Consider the following 16,519-nt stretch of genomic DNA (forward strand, 5'->3'; position numbering starts at 1 on the left):
CAAGGGAGCCTTCATAAAGAAAAAGAAAAGAGGTGTGGAGAAACTATCTGGTTTGAACTCCCACGATTGGCACAAAATGATTCAAGTAAGGGTATCTCTAACCATGAATATAGTAATTAGTGGGGTAACTATGGTATAATGAATTTTTCCTCAACTAATCATTTGATCTATGAATATTATTTACATTCATTTCGTGCTTCCTACTAGCATATCCCAATGTGTATCCAAAGATGTACGTGATATCATTTACAAGATGGGAGAGCTTGTGAGGTGTGTATACATTGTATTTTTTCATTATATATTGCATACATCATGTAGTGAACCTCTTTGAATTTCAACACAAAAATAAAAAATTGTCAAATACATCCTAACAGATACATGAGCTCGAAGGAAATTGATTCAACCACATTGCAAGATGCTCGAGTATTATCTGTTGAGGTGGTTTGTTTGGTGGAGGAAATTTTTCCTCGCTTCATTTTGACTACTCAATTACATTTACTCGTACATTTGATTGATGAGATCGCACTTTGTGTGTCAGTTCATGCAAGGTGGATGTTTTTTCTTGAGCGCTTTATGAAAACCTTAAAAGATTTTGTAAGGCAAAAAGCATGGCCTGAGGGAAGCTTGGCTGAGGGTTGGTTAGTGCAATCATCCCTTGTTTATATCTCTAAATATCTTGTTGAAGTTGACCCCTCTCAACCATGACTAGGGAAAGACGATGAAGACTTGAGGATGAACTCTATAATACCTCAAGGAAAAGGAATGAGTAAAGTGCTAATAAAAGAAGAACTTCGTAAGTTAAATAGTTTTTGTGTGCTCAATAGTGATGTAATGAGAAAATGGGTGACACTATATAATGAAGCAAGGGCAAGAAGAAAAAGTGAAAGACAAGCATTTCGCACCAGATATGGACGTAATGTCTCATTTCTAGATCATCTAAATGCGCTCCCACGTCATATTAATATAGATTGGTTACATGAGGAAATGGAAAGAATGGAAAAAGAGGAGGAAATTAATATATCTCAAGAAGAGCTGGAATACGCACGAGGTTGCTTATCAAAAGTGAGACATACTATCAATTAATTTGTTTCTAGTTATATTTTATATAATAAATTGACATGTTTAATCTTAATCTTTTACTACTAGTACACATTATTCAATGCTATTTGGTGTAAGGGTAAACATCTTCGAACTCAACGTATAGATGAAAAGAGAAATACCCAAGATTTTGGTGTCCTTGCTTACTTCGAGGATGCCAATGGTACCATGGAAGGTTATTGTGGCTTGATCCAAGATATTCTGAAGCTTGACTTCAGACATCGATTCTATATATATGTACTAGATGTGAAGTGGTTTAAAGCAGTGGTAACAAATGGTGAGCATTGCACAATCAAACATAATCCAAGTGGTTTTGTAATCATTGACTCTACAAAATTTTACCAAAACAAGAATGGCACGTTAGTACTACCTCAACAATACGAGCAGGTATATATGTAAAAGCTAAATTTTTTATATGTATACATATGATACATATACAAAATATAATAAGTATTTAAGTTTCTTACTTTTGTTTTTCAAATACATGTTGTGTATCATCCAATGGTAAACAATAACCGATGGTGGTATGTCATCCCTATATCTAATCATTCAAAATCAATATATGGTAATATTACCAACATAGAGATAGCAGATGACAATCCAATAATTAATGTGATGTACATGATGACACCATAATGGATGATATGCGTGATATAGCACAAGACGAACCTTGTGAGGATGTTCAAGGAAACACAGAAGAGGAAAATAATGTGGTTGATGATGATGAAGTTGTTGAGCAATATAGCAATACATTTGATAGTGGGATAGAATTATTTGTTTCATTACCTCTTGGTAACATAGAGCTAGAAGTAGATAGTTTAGCAAGGGTTGATCTCATTAAAGATGAGATGGATCATTCATTGTACCATACTTAATTCGCTTAATGATTCAATGTGTATTCTTAATTCTATGGAAAATATCATACGCACATGTGCATACTCAAGAATCAATAGTCAAGTTTAAAGCTAAATTGAATTTTTCATAATAAAAATGAAGCATGTTTTATCTTTTTGAAGTAGAGAAATGTATGCAATGCTTGCTACTAATTGTATAATAAGGTTTGTGTCGCTTGTCACTAATTAATTATATCAGGCTTATCAACTGGAGGAACTGCCATTCATTAGAGAGCAATGCAAAATTAATTATTAACTCTGGTTTTTTTATTATATTAAGTCTAATTTCAGGTGGTTTAATAATTACGCGTCTGAAAACGCGTCTATATTCATGTCTATCTGTGTAGATATATAGACGCAAAATTCGTATCTATTTACACGCTCTTTTACACACACATATAGACACAATGGTAGACGTGCCCAACTTTGCGCGTCTAACATGTGCATTTATGACTCGTTTCTGTTGTGGTGAACATCGCTATTGGATCTATATGTTATAGTGACTTGTTATCAAGAGCAGTATATGGAGACCGATTTATCAATGTGGTAAGCCTGCCTCGCTAAGCATACTAGAAACTCGCTTCTGAATTTTCTCATTCTTATACTTATCCATACCATTCTAGGATGGGATGTATGGAGCAATAAACCTCTTGAAAGCTACTATATGTATATCCTCTTGAAAGTTACTATATGTATATCCTCTACATCACGTGTGTTCAAGGTCTATTTATAAATATCATTATCTATGAATTTTTCTTGAATAAAACATAACCATTTTTTATTCAATCTATAAATAACCCCCTTATATTACACCCTTTTATATGTAAAAAATGTATAAAAATGGTATTTTAAAAATACCTTATCTTGAACCCACGTGATGCACACATATATTCATCATTAACTTACCCGAGCAATCAAGTGACACTTAATATCCATTTTATCACAAACCTATTTAAAATGATTTAAATATATATTTACCCCCATTATTTGACCTTACACATTTCAGTTTATACCCAAACTAGCTCTTGACCAAAGCGAGCCAATAACCAAGACTTCCAATTTCTTCTTCATAGGATATGCCTAGACCTTATTCGTATAGTCATGAATGAAGGTATCATCCCCTATCTTCACATAGCCTAGAGTTTTTGAATTGCGTATCTCTATGAACTACTCTCCACAAGAAGCCATGTGGTAAGTCTACATACCATACATCATTGTTCGATGATCCATTAGCCGTCATAGTATTCATAAAATGCTACATGACAAAAAGCTACTTGCATATATTATTGTTATTTTTACTAGTGAGGCTATAACTACCTTATTGTTTTTCCCATTTCTAATTTTAATTTTCCTATTTAAACAATTCTTATATAAACAAATATTTCCACTACTTTCTTCTACTAGACTTGAAACCACATGATAATGAGTTATCTAATATTGTTATTGGTAATCTTCTTTGCCCATCTCAACTTGTTGATGTAAACTAGAACTTCATTAATGAAAAAATACATGAACAACATATATACATACAAACACATGTAGTGTGTATGCATATGTAAACACATATGCAAATGAATGTGTGTACACACACACGTACATATACATGCATGCACATATGAAAACACACACACACACACACACACACACACACACACACACACATATATATATATATACATATGTGTGTGTGTGTGTATGAATAAATATATTTTATTTTTTTAGAAAAATATGCATAAAAATTTTATATGATCTTCCCAAAGGGACACTCAAATACAAACCTTCCAAAAATAGAAAGAAAGCACAAATAGCACAACAATTTTTTTAAAAGAAATGTTGGATTTTTCTTTTCATTTCTAAAGGCTTGTTTCTCCAAAATGGTGACAAATTTGAGTGAGCATAGAAGGGGGAAAAATATTCTCCTTGATGCCCTCTTCAAACTCTATAAGACCATCTTGATTGCTCGGGTAAGTTACTTGATTGCTCCATTTGATCACAAATCAAGCTCAAGGACAATACATATCCCTATGTCAAAAAAATTTCAAACAAAAAATTGTCTCTCCCATTTGAATATGCATGGACACACACACATACACTTTCTCTCTTTTAATTAAATATAGGATATGATTATAAAAGGGATATAGTTGAGTCTCTAGAAACTTGTATGTAGCTCTCTCTCTCTTTCTATTCCATTTTCTTAGAGAAATATATAAATTTTGATTTTAATTAAACATATGAAATGATATAATATTATAACAATTGAACATATGTGCACAATGCATACTCTAAAAATACCCACAAATGCATTGGGGAGGGCGGGGGTCGCCCATCAATATATGCATATATCATGTGGGTTCAAAATAAGGGGTTTTAAAAATACCATTTTCATACAATAAGGGTATCATATAAAGGGATTAGTTATAAATTAAAAATATCTATATTTTTTAATGCAACAAAAAATCACACATAAAGATATGTATAAATAGGCCTTGAATGCACATAGCATAGAGTGTATGTATGTAGTGAATTCCTCAAGACAACTGCACATTAATTATAAAAAGAGAGTTCAATTTCTTTTCTAATTGAACACATGAGATGAGATGAGATAATAATTTCAATGGTTAAACATGTTCATGGAATATATATCTACTATAAAACCATGCATGAATGCACCTACACACACATGAATATACGTACAAGCTCATATACACATTAACATACATAGAATAGAGAGAGTGAGGAGAGGAGAGAACACATATACACACTTACAAACATATACACACACATATATAGACATATATATCTATACACACACACACACACACACACACATACATGTGTACACAATATGCACATCTTTGAGGTGAATAAATATGAGGGACAAGGGGAAGAAAAGGAAAGAAGAAAATACAAATGATGAGAGAAAGAGAGATTGCACACATTTAGAAGATCACATAAAGATACATGTGTATGCCTATAGATACATACATGTGCACACGTCCATGCGTGCACACACACACACACACATAGAAGAAGAAGAATAATAATAACAATAACAATAGGAAAAAGAAGAAGAAGAGAGTTAGAGAGGGGAAAGAAAGGAGAGACAAGAGAGAGAGAGAAAAGGAGGGGAGATAAAAATAATGAGAAGAGAGTATTAAATTAGTCTTATTATACATTGAAATATTTTTATAATATTTTATAATATTGATATCATATATTATACAATATATTATTATATATATTACAAAGTGACGATCATTGCATTAATGATTTGTTTTACCTTAAATTAATAACATATCATATCATATATAAATTATATTAATATTATGTTATTATATATGCATTACCTAATTGCTTCTATAACTAGTATAGAGCACTAGTCATTCTCCTAGTGCAAAGTATGAGGAGAATCTAGACATAAAGCAGTATTCTCACACTGGGATAATCTACGTATAGAGCACCTAGTGTGAGTTCTAGATATCTTTTATTTCATTTGATGAATTTTTTATTATATATGTTGTTCGAGGCCAAACTTATGAGTTACTTTTAAAAACAGGTATGGCTTCATGTTGCCTTGTGAAAAAGAAATGATAGGAACATTAGTCTTTCAAAACTCGCCAACTTTAAGAAATCCCAAAAAACCTTAAGAGAAAAGGGGTATTTTCATTAGTTCCTAAATATCCCGCAGAGTCTAGCATTTAGTAAAATTAATAGGATTATATTTAGAAAATAAAAGTTTAAATTACAATTTGAAAAAAAAATGTCATTTGAGTAAAGTAAAATGGGTCATTCTAAGGCCTTATAGCATGTAAAGAAAGGGTATTTATTAATTTCTTTTGTAGTCCTCTTCAAACCATTCTTCTTGAACAATATAGAGATAATAATCCATTTTCAGTCATTACCCTACATACAAGACTTGTAAGACCACTTTTAAATTTGAAACACCTAAAGTGCTTTCTCTCTACTATCCAAGATTTATCCATCAATGCACATACATTATTTATTGTTGTATTCATTCTTTCAATAGATGACATTGTTAGCTCATCTATTGTACTTGCTATATGTAATGTTGTTTGTATTAATGAGTGTTAGACTTGCAATTATAGGAGCTGCCAATTCAGCCCCACTATTATATATATTTCAGTAGTAAATTCACCCTCTTATTCATAATCTATCATCCTGTCTTTATTCTCATAGTGTGCTCGTAGACAACATGTTGAAAATCCAATTATTTCTCCTTGCAATGTAGTATAATTTATGATTTTAATGACTTTATATATGCAATCCACCTTAGCATGGCAATATCTAGAGTCGCACAGCTACAATCATCCCCAATAATGACAAACAATTTGTTTTAGTAATCACGTGTGCACCTATAGAGTGCTCTTTCTTATATTTAAGGGCTATTATAAGGCCCATAGCTTCCTCTTCACTTATGGATACCTTATTTGCCTTTCATTTAACATTTTTGCACCAAATCTGATTGCATATCGATTCTCTTCCTTGTCATCTTGCCCAATCACCCATCCAATACAAATAGGGCTAGTATCCACTGTAATTACAGTAGGATTTCCCTTAGAATAATCAACCTTCCTCAATGTCAATGAAGATTTCAGTGGTTTCATTGATTTCCTCATGGCTTTGGTGTACAACACAATATTAGTGAGTTTGGGAATCTCCCAATTCCCATTTTGTGAATAGTAAAGGGTACCACATGGATGTGACCTATCATTGGAAAGCACTTGAAAAATGGAATCTATTGAGCTATAGAACGTTCAATTTGGAGTTATAGTGTTCAGGTTATGAGAAATCCAAAGATTTGACCACGTGTCCCAAACTTATGGGAAATTCCCATATTCCCCAATATGGTATTGTACTTTTTGTCCTAGAATAATTTCTCTCCCTGTTGTGATCACTAATACAAATCATCAACCACATACCCAAAATATGGTATCCATATGAGGTAAAAGACATATGCCCCTAAAAATAGTCTGACATCTGAAATGTTTGAATAGGTATCTTGCATCTTGTCTTTCCCAATTATCTTTGTTGGAGAAGACTTTCCACCATAGAGCCCCAATATGTGATTGACAATCAATACCTCTTTAACTCCAAAAAAAGACTTTTGGCCCAAAAGAGTCAAATGCACTTCCTCTAAGCAAGCCAAAATCTTTTCACAAATTGGCTATATGATTGGGAACAAATGCTCTACAACCATGCCCATTCAACTCTTCATTCTTCTTATCCTATGTACAACTCTTTATTGGTACATCCTCCAAGAATGGCATAGTTGATCGTCGTATGTAATCCCTTAAGACCTTGTTCTACACACACAAGTACTCCATCTCTAAGATACAAAGTAATGATGTATTATATATCCTTCTTATGCGAGTAAGTGGATATTATAGTCTGCGATCATCATATGCTTCAAATATTTCCACACCATGGATATGTGCACTTCCTTGTAAAATTGGCTATTTCACGAACCAAACCCTTGACCACTCTTCTACCCAAGCCAAGTTGTTTATGGTTTGGGTTGTAAAAGTTGGTCTAGATTTGTATGCCAATTCGCACAAAACATGGCCTTTCCTTCGCACAAAACCTAGCCTTTCCTTCCCGGTTGTGGCTTCGTCTAGTGTCATCCCATCTTCCCTAGACTCTATTTGGGTCTCCAAAAAACACTCCACACTGGTAACAAAATCATTTTGATTTCTATGACCTACAAATGCAGAAAGGGTGCATTCATAAAAGAAAGTTCTACATACATTTGGTTGTATTTATAGAAAGAACATGCACACACACAAAGAGATATTCGTTAAATTACTAGCTTACTCTAAAGTTACCTAGCACATGCAAGTGTCTTGCTTATGAGGCTCAGATATATGTAAAAGGATAATTTTTCAACGAGTAGTTAGGATAGCATCATCACATGTCACGTAACTTTTTGTCCAAGACATTAGCATTCTACTGAAAAGAGTTTTTCCCTAGAAAAGAGAGATTGGCAACCATCTCTTAGCTCTCGGGGAAGGACTACGATATAAGAAAATTTTTATGTTCTCATGGTGAGGCGTGGAGTGGGGATGGCAAGGACGTGAGTCGCGCGAAAGACGACTAAGCCAAAGCTTTCGGACAGGTCGACTTGCTCTTGGCCGGCGGCACCTCCCAATGGAAGGTGTGAATGAGGCTCGCCAGGGCAGATCCGAAGGGCAGGAACTGGAAATGCTGGCCTCGAAAGTCCAATGCACTGCCCTGATCGCCGCACAGGAGGAAACGCTCAGGAAGGATTTGTGCCGGGCGATCCCACAGCTTGGGGTCCCAGGCCATGGCCCATGCATGCACCATGACGCGAATGCCGTTGGGGTGGTGGTAGCCACCCACCACGCAAGCCTGGCTGGACATGCGGGGCGTCAGGAACGGCCCTGGCACGTGCAGGCGCAATGTCTCCTTCACTACAGACCTCAGATACCCCAGCGTCGCCACGTCCTCTTCCTCCACCATCCTCTCCCTGCCCACCGCCTCGTCCGCCTCCTTCTGTAGCTTCGCCAGCTCCTCTGGGTTGCCCATGAGCTCCCCCATTGCCCAATCCAATGTCGAACTTGCTGAATCAATCGCTCCCACAAGAAGCTCCTGCGAAAGCACGGGCCAAGGAGAATTAGAAGAACCACGAGTCTATTAGAAAGCATCCTGCAGTCTCCAATATATCGATGGCGACATATAGGAATTTGTGAAACCACGAGTACCTGGAGTAGCTGCTTCACCCTGTTCTTGTTATTCGGGAAGCCAGCCAAGAGCACGCGTAGGAAGCTGCCAGCTGCGGCCTCTTCCCTGCATGCATCCACACCATAGATTTTATCCTGGCCCTGATCTAGCTCGTATTGCTTGATCAACTCTTCCAGCAGCGCATCGACCTTCGCGCTTTGTTCATCGAGGGATCGCTTGGCTTTGAGGTCCAGGAATCCGAGGGCGGGTATAAAGTCTCCAATGACGTTCGACTTGAACAAAAGAGTGCTCTTATGCATAACCTCCTTTAGCCGTTGGATGTGTGAGATGTTCTCCTGGCGTTGCCGACGGCGATTCGGCAGACGAGGTTCTCGAGCAGGGAGTCGATGTGAGAGGTGAGGTCGAGGCAGGTGCCGGCGGAGGATTGGATCTTGGAGATGGCGTGGTTGATCTCCTGGTCTAGGACCGGCTGGAAGGAGAGGAGGCGCTTCGGGTTGAAGAGGTGGAGGGTGACAAAGCGCCGGAGGTCCTGCCAGGAGGGGCCGAGGTCAGCCATGGCGAGGGTGTTGCCGGTGCCGAACTGGAGGCGGCGTGAGGCCTCCATGGGCGGCCGGTTCGCGAACACCTCGTCCTGGTGCTGAAGCACCTCCCTGGCCAAGGACGGGCTGCTGATTACTACCGTGTCAGCGTAACCCAGGCGCAGGTGCAGTATCGGTCCATGCTTGCTAGCTGAGCCAGGTTCCGGCGGATGAGCTTCCCGCCGGCCGCTAAATGATACAGGTTTCCTATCACCGGCCATAATCCGCTCCATCGCCTGGTATTCTGTAACACAACGTAGCAGAATAGCACCACCAGCCCGGCTGTCACCAAACTACTCAGCACTTCCGTTCGCACAAACTCCATGTCGCCGATTCTCATTCTGCTCATCCACGCTTTGGGCTACTCAGGTACTGACTACCACACCCTGGGTGCTCAGCGTTGGTATGCTTGCGGGTCTTACTATGACAACTTACTAGACCGGCGTAGTTTGTCATTTTGTACGGTACTAATGTACATTAATAGTAAGTACTCATGCTGTTAGAATGGGTAATTTAGAAAGGATGAAGCCCTCTCATTTTGTAAATTGTGTTCAATTACATCACACCACTCACGCAACACAAATCACCTCTCAGTTAAGTGTTTTGCACGTAACTAGGTTTGTGGACTGAGGAAGGCCCATGGAGCTTTGTCATGTGCAATAAAATTGACTCCTTTGGAAAAGCATACTTGTTCTAAAGTAAAAGTTCTAGCAATCTAGAGGGGCATCGGTGTTCACACTTGTGGTGGAAGTGCATAGAAATGTGTTTTAATTCTTTAAAAGAAACTAGTCCTAATAGTTTATATCCTCTTTTGTGAAATAAAATTTTACCACATGTGAATTATAACATCTTCCATTGACCAATTTTTTATTCGAAGGATGTGAGGACAATAGAAGTTGTGGTGTATATGGAAGAAAGTAACATTCTCTCTTTCAAATGAAATGTATGCACGTTGCATCACACACCTCCTCTTTTTCCTTATGTCTTCTAGTGTGAACCTAGCCTAAGGCACATTAACTACTTGAGAGTGTAGAACCTTGAAGTCTAAGAGATATAGTGTCTAAAGTATAACGTTAATGTAGGTTTGAGCAATTTACTTTGTTGTACCTTCATGTCTGTATTCTTTGATTTTGGAGCTCTAGTGAAAATGAAGCTAAAAACAACTTCAGTCATGATAAGTTGGTGATATAGAAGGGCACAAGTTTCAAAACGAATGATGACATAAAACCTAAACATATTTATTACATGGAAGGATACAAAAGGGTATGATAGGATATGGAAGAGTAGCAGCAAAATATCAATAAATGTTCAAGGAAAATATATCTAGCCCAAGGGGTCTACCTATAAGAAATCATCTATATAATGTGCATTGAAAGGATATTAAGAAATACCCTTTATTTACATGCTATAAGGCCTGAAAATGACCCATTTTACTTTACTAAAATTACATATTTTTTTCAAATTGTAATTCAAAAATCTAATTTCTAAATATAATTGACAGTTGACACTAGTCCAATTGGCATAGGTTGGGCAGTGGGTCAAGATGATGTAGATGAAAACAAGTATGCTATTCGGTTTGGGGCGAAAGTCCTAAACGAGAGATAGAGGAGGTATCTGCAAATCAAGAGGGCATTACTGGGAATTGTTATGGCTCTCAAATGTGACAAGGAGTACTTTATTGGATCCTCAGTTGTGGTAGTGAGACAAATTACTTACCATTGATAGGTATGATTAGGACTTGCTCTACTTCCGATATAGCTATGCTGACATGGATTGCATACATCAAGTCATTAAATCCAGAATTTAAACACATAGCACGGAAGGATAATCCAGTGGCAGATATGCTGTCAATTAGAGTAGTATGCGTTAAGAGTGAGTCCTAGTTGCTTTAGCTCATAGAACTCGTTCATTTTCTGCGTGTGATATGCAGGTGGCAAGTATCTTCACTTCATAGCTTTCTTCAGCTTCTCCAGGTAACGGATCCCTCTGCGATCCCTTGATCCCTGCACCATTGCTTCGACCAAAGTCTGGCTTTGCTGGTGAGTTTTAACTTGGCGAGCTTCAAAGTTATCTTCCATGGATTCAATCCAAATTTCAGCATCAGCCTGGACGAATCTACCTCTCCCGTCAAACTTGGGTGGCTTAATCTGCTTGAGGAGGAACTTCTTCTCCTCGATCACAACAGTACTTAATGTAGGAGGCGAATTTGGAACCTGTACCTGGAGTTATGCCTAAATAAAGGTTTTCTTAACATTATTATACGATAATCGATGTTAGCTTATATTACATCTTTAATTCAGTTATCTCGTAAACAATGTAACTACTTAACTTTTTATCAACTCTTATGCACAGCCAGACATTGATAAAAAGAAGTCTTTATTTGTATTTACATGGGCATAGCCCTTTCGAATATAACGTTTCTTGTGATGATAAATCAATTGTTACATTTAGTTTGGGGAGAACAACGTTGCATTTGCATTTATCTACAGGAACTGTGTAATAGTAGGGTTTTGGGTCATGGATCTTCAAGAATAGATAAGTCATTGGAAGTTCAGGATATCCTTTCCATTGGAGTCCATACTTCTCATGGCGGCCCAACACTTTAATCCTATCGGCGGGGATTACACGATTTACTTCCTCATATACATATGAGTTCATCTCAACCCTCCCGACCTTGAAAATGTAAAGTTGAATTTACGTGAGCTTCCACAAAAACGAATAGCTTCACGACTTTCAGGTCTTCCAACCACTTGATCCTCTTTAGGTTGGTCTGTAGGTAAGCAAACCGGTGGGTGGCTATATAGTAGATTTCTGAAGCACCCGTCCATCTTCGTTCTATATATAAAGGTGATGGATTATAAATTTGCTCCACGATGTTCATCATCCCAATTCTTTGTCTATAAAGCGGAGAATGCATTGCAGTCATAAACATGACTCAAAATACCAAAAACTTGTTCCACGCTTTATAATTCTGCAAGACAGCATTGAAGGTAAGGAAATGTTTGGACAACAACAATTTCTTTACTTCATTTTATTGAAATCTCATAAAAACAATTCCGTTGTTGGTCGGCTTTGATACCAACTGTAACGTGTCCACTTAGTATCATCCAGGACACATCTTAGCAGTCCATCGAAAAGGATGTCTAGAAAGCTCCGTCCGGTACTCCTATGGAATGTTACAGGATTTACGATCCAGTTCTTCCCGCATCTGCCACGTAGCGGAAGTATCCTGGCCGTTTCCACTTAGGATCGATCGAAATTAGGGTTTTCCTGATTGGTCATTACCTAACAGCAACTAGCGTTGGACTCGAGCGAACTACTTTACGCAGAAACGCCAAGTCCGAAGCCGATTCACGCTGCACTTGGTTCAAGGAAAATGGGAAACGAGAGGGAGGCAAAGCTCAACCTCTCTGCCCCATAAGGCATAGTCCCATTCCGTTCCCCTAAAACAGTGTTAATCGAGTAAGACATAACTCTAGGTCATCGCTTTCGTTGTTCTTGTCCTTTGACGCGATCATCCCACTGTTCTTCAAGATTTGAGAAAAGTTCCTGGCTAACCGAGACCACCAATCCGTAGGACGGACCCATGGCCTATCGTCCACACTTTCCTCGGTTTGTTTTAGTTATGTAATTATCTAACACATTAATTTGACATGTAACAATCAACTTCTTTAATTAATCCGTTAAGCACTGGTTCCTTCACGTAATCTTATAATGTGACATAGAAAAACAATATTAAACAAGTTCTTTATTAACATAACATCATTCTTATCTTTGAAATACAAGAAATTCCGCTCGTGGGCTTGTCCATAATCTGCCCGAAGGCCATCCAGTAATCCACATGGATCACTAATTCAAGCTTCTGCCCGTAGACTAGTATGCGGGCCTTCAGATCTAATCCCGAGTCACGTTAGCCTCTTGTGCAGGACCCAGAAGGTGAGGGATTTATGGCCAGAGTCCCCCCTGGTACCCAAGCGTCCTCCTGCTCCAAGTAGAGCTCAACGGAGAGACCTCTCACGGTGAGTTCGGTCCACGTTCCCGGTGCAGTCAACAACCCCCTTGGTTAGGATTAGGCAGGCAGTCAGGGGTAACTGAAGCTGCCTCTCCCTTCAGGCCTTCAACCTGAAGTATAGATATTCTTATTATTTGTAATTCATAAATCAAGCAGTGCTCTAAATTCTCTAGCAAACACAAACACTTTCATTAACTGATCTTGTTGTTGGCAAACTGCTAAGGAATGATTCTTTCCTTTCGAATGTATCAGCACTCGTTCCAGGGTGTCTTGCAACTTGGCAAAATCCCTTATATTCTGGGTTAGGGCGTACCCTATTAACCCAACTTGGTCAGCCTTAAAGTTCATTGGATACTTTGGTTTCCGATTTTTAACCTTCCTTACTTAGAAGGATATCAAAGAATACATCATTTTGCAAGATAACTTGCATAAGGATCCGCCATCCTTGTTAAGGGTACTTAACCTTTTTTTCTTGTGAATCAATCACAAGACTATATGACTTCGTACTTGCTGTGCAAGTCCTGCATTGTAATATACGATAAAACAATCCGTTTTAGTTTCTTTAAGCTGACGTTTGTTGGACCTAGGGTCTCTTTTTAAGAACCTTAGGGACAAACCCTAGTTCTTTTACATTTACGAATTTATTGTCCCTATAATCAGGGAAGGTAGTCAAGTGTTTAAGATATAAATGTTTCCTCGTTTTTAAATTATTCCCAAGACATATTTCACAGCATAGGTATTTCTAGATTTACATTAATTCGGTTAACTTTTAGAAGGTAATATTGAGATCACCTCGGCACGATTTGTTATCCTTGTGACAATTGATTTTTTAGTCCTAAACTTTTTCAATTAAACTTCCTTTTTCCTTGAGAACGAACTCATGCCAAATAACATTCTTTTCCTTGCTAAGATATGTAGTTAGCAATGATAACTTCCTACAGTTCAAGCAACGTAAGAAACCTTTCATGAATTTTCATCTTCTATGAGATGATTCGTTGCAAAAAAGAATAGGGATTAATAGTGCAAGATGTAGTTCTTATACCTTCAAGATTTAACCGAAATATACTACTATAGTAGGTAGATAATCTCGCTCGTAATTCGTTTCAAAGCATGATGCTATTTGAAGGAAAGTATGCTTATTATATTATCATTTTTGCATGTTCAATTAAACTAAACTCCTTCATCGTAAATAACTAGGACAAAATATATCTTATCCCAAACAATTCATCTTGCATGATTAAATTAAAACCGATATAAAACCAAGAAGGAAAAACGTGGATTTGGGGTGAGATATCCACATGGATACCAGGAGATGACCCTCCTGCACCTACTCCTTGGACTTTCTTAGGCGACATCGCAGTTCGAACGTGAAGGCAGCTTTTACTCTTTCTTTGGGATTTTCGCCATCTCTCTTTCGAGGCAAGGAGCGGTTTAAATGATTGACCACGAGAAGGAATAATAGGACCTTTAGGTTCTTAGCTTCTTCGGAGAGGGAAAGGTTTATAAAGCCTAAGAAGGCCCTATAGGGTATATACACGGCAAAAAGGTTATGGGTGAGTGTGGCTTCGCAACCACATGAACCTTTGGAGAACTTTGGGCTTGGGGTAAAAGCTATAGAAAGGGAATTTTTAGAGTAGTAAAGGTTTTTGGGATTTTAACCTGGAGTGAGAGGGAAAGGTGAAGGGTGAAGGCTTATAGTAGGGGGGAGAGAGAAAAGGGTGTGTAAGGAGAAGGAAACACAGGGTTAGAAAGGGCTTGGGGGGGGGGGGGGGGGTGTTAAAAGGAATATGAGGGGGGTGCAACACGGTTTCAAGGAAACACAAGAAGGGACTTTACAAATTTAGGCACGGGGAAGGGATTTGTGGGTTATGAGGCCAAGGGTTGTGGGGGTTTAATGGCCCTCGGGAAGGGGTTAAGGCCTTAAGACTGGGGCAGGGTGAAAGGATTCCAAATGGGGTAAAACCGAGAGGGGGTGAAAGGGTTTTAAGAAAACCGGGGAGGGGGTGAAAAGGGTAAAGTATAGGAAGGGGCTTGAGGGTTTTAAAAACCGGGGGGGGGGGGGGGGGGGGATTTGAAAGAGTAGAAGGGATATGAGGGGGTGAAAGGGGGCTTAATTAGCCCCCCCTTAGGAAGCTTCTTCAAGGAAGCTTCCCTACCCCACGTGGCAGGAGGGGGGGGGGAAATCTGGCGGCGATGGGGGTGAAAAGTCCCCAGGTGGCAGATGATGGCGTCGTGGGGAGAGAGAATGGAGGTGACAGGCGGCAGTGGTCCCTCGGCAGCACCAGGCAGTGTTCTCCTCCTCTTCGACCTCCCTCGATAGCAGTACGAGCAGCGGCAAGGTTCCGTTCTACTCTCTCCCGGCCTCTCTGTCTCTGCTGCCCACCCTTGATTTTATAGGGGAGGGAAGGGAATCCTTCCCCTCTTGACGTGTCCACCTGCATGGCGATGGTGCTGAGCAAGCTCCAACGAGGAGCTTGCTAGCTCCCTACCTCCATCCCCCTTCCAGCACGATGCACCGTGGATGGGAGGATAGGGGAAATTTTTTTTCCCTTGTGTTAATCAATTTGATATATTACAAAATACCTGCATTTTTCAAATCTTTCTCCTTCCTGCATATGTACTGCCTAGCAGCTCTAGGCAACTTAGAAGTTTTCTAATAACTCATGGAACTGTCTGTTGAAATTCGAACAAAACTGGAGGAGAAAACACTGCTGCCAGGAGGTGAGAACTCCAATCTCCTCTGCTCTGTACCACTGTTGTCTCGTGGAACAGTGGTACCTAATGAAAACCCGAATCCCTCATAATGGGCAAAGGTGCATCTCGAAGAGTATCCCTGTTTCTAGCATGGTTCACACACACAGTCATAAATTGGACTACTCTCATACCATCTTTACTCTGAATCCATGCATAAGCAAATCCATCATCCATTACTTTCGTCTCCATGCACATCTCTGTAATGAATGATTGTCCAAGGATTATGGGATAAGAGCATGAATCCTGCACAAAGAAATGGAAATCCTCCTCTACATCTCCAATAGAAATCCTGACACTGGGACAGGAAGCATACAAATCACCTATAGTATTGTTGGCGGCTCTCATATGCCACCCATGCTCTGCATCCATAGGCCATCTATTACTTTCATAAACTCCACAAACTATGAGATTAATCTCTGAACCATGATCCACCAAAGCAACATAAGGCATCTATTTCTCTCCAA

The 16,519-nt window shown here is 38.8% G+C and overlaps 2 protein-coding genes across 2 annotated transcripts; both read right to left on the reverse strand.

Annotated features, from left to right (window-relative positions):
• Positions 1-8,102: 8,102 nt before the first annotated feature.
• LOC148010902 (cytochrome P450 71AU50-like) lies at positions 8,103-9,010 on the reverse strand. The gene is made up of 2 exons (XM_087671590.1): positions 8,732-9,010; positions 8,103-8,618 (listed from the first exon to the last, which is right to left on the reverse strand). Exons 1-2 carry the CDS (start codon positions 9,008-9,010, stop codon positions 8,103-8,105), a joined length of 795 nt encoding a protein of 264 aa, XP_087527716.1.
• Positions 9,011-9,018: 8 nt separating this feature from the next.
• LOC148010903 (cytochrome P450 71A9-like) lies at positions 9,019-9,522 on the reverse strand. Its single transcript, XM_087671591.1, has one exon. It carries the CDS (start codon positions 9,520-9,522, stop codon positions 9,019-9,021), a length of 504 nt encoding a protein of 167 aa, XP_087527717.1.
• Positions 9,523-16,519: the final 6,997 nt, after the last annotated feature.

Source organism: Lygodium microphyllum, chromosome 29 (assembly GCF_053477565.2).
Source record: "Lygodium microphyllum isolate KBCC chromosome 29, Lygodium_microphyllum_v1.1.10, whole genome shotgun sequence".
NCBI classification, from domain to species: Eukaryota; Viridiplantae; Streptophyta; class Polypodiopsida; order Schizaeales; family Lygodiaceae; genus Lygodium; species Lygodium microphyllum.

Coding starts and splice junctions, on each gene's coding strand:
- LOC148010902 (XM_087671590.1), bottom strand. CDS start 9,010: ATGCATAAGAGCACTCTTTTGTTCAAGTCGAACGTCATTGGAGACTTT. Junction 8,619..8,731: donor GGGTGAAGCAGCTACTCCAG/GTACTCGTGGTT, acceptor GTGCTTTCGCAG/GAGCTTCTTGTGGGAGCGAT.
- LOC148010903 (XM_087671591.1), bottom strand. CDS start 9,522: ATGGAGCGGATTATGGCCGGTGATAGGAAACCTGTATCATTTAGCGGC.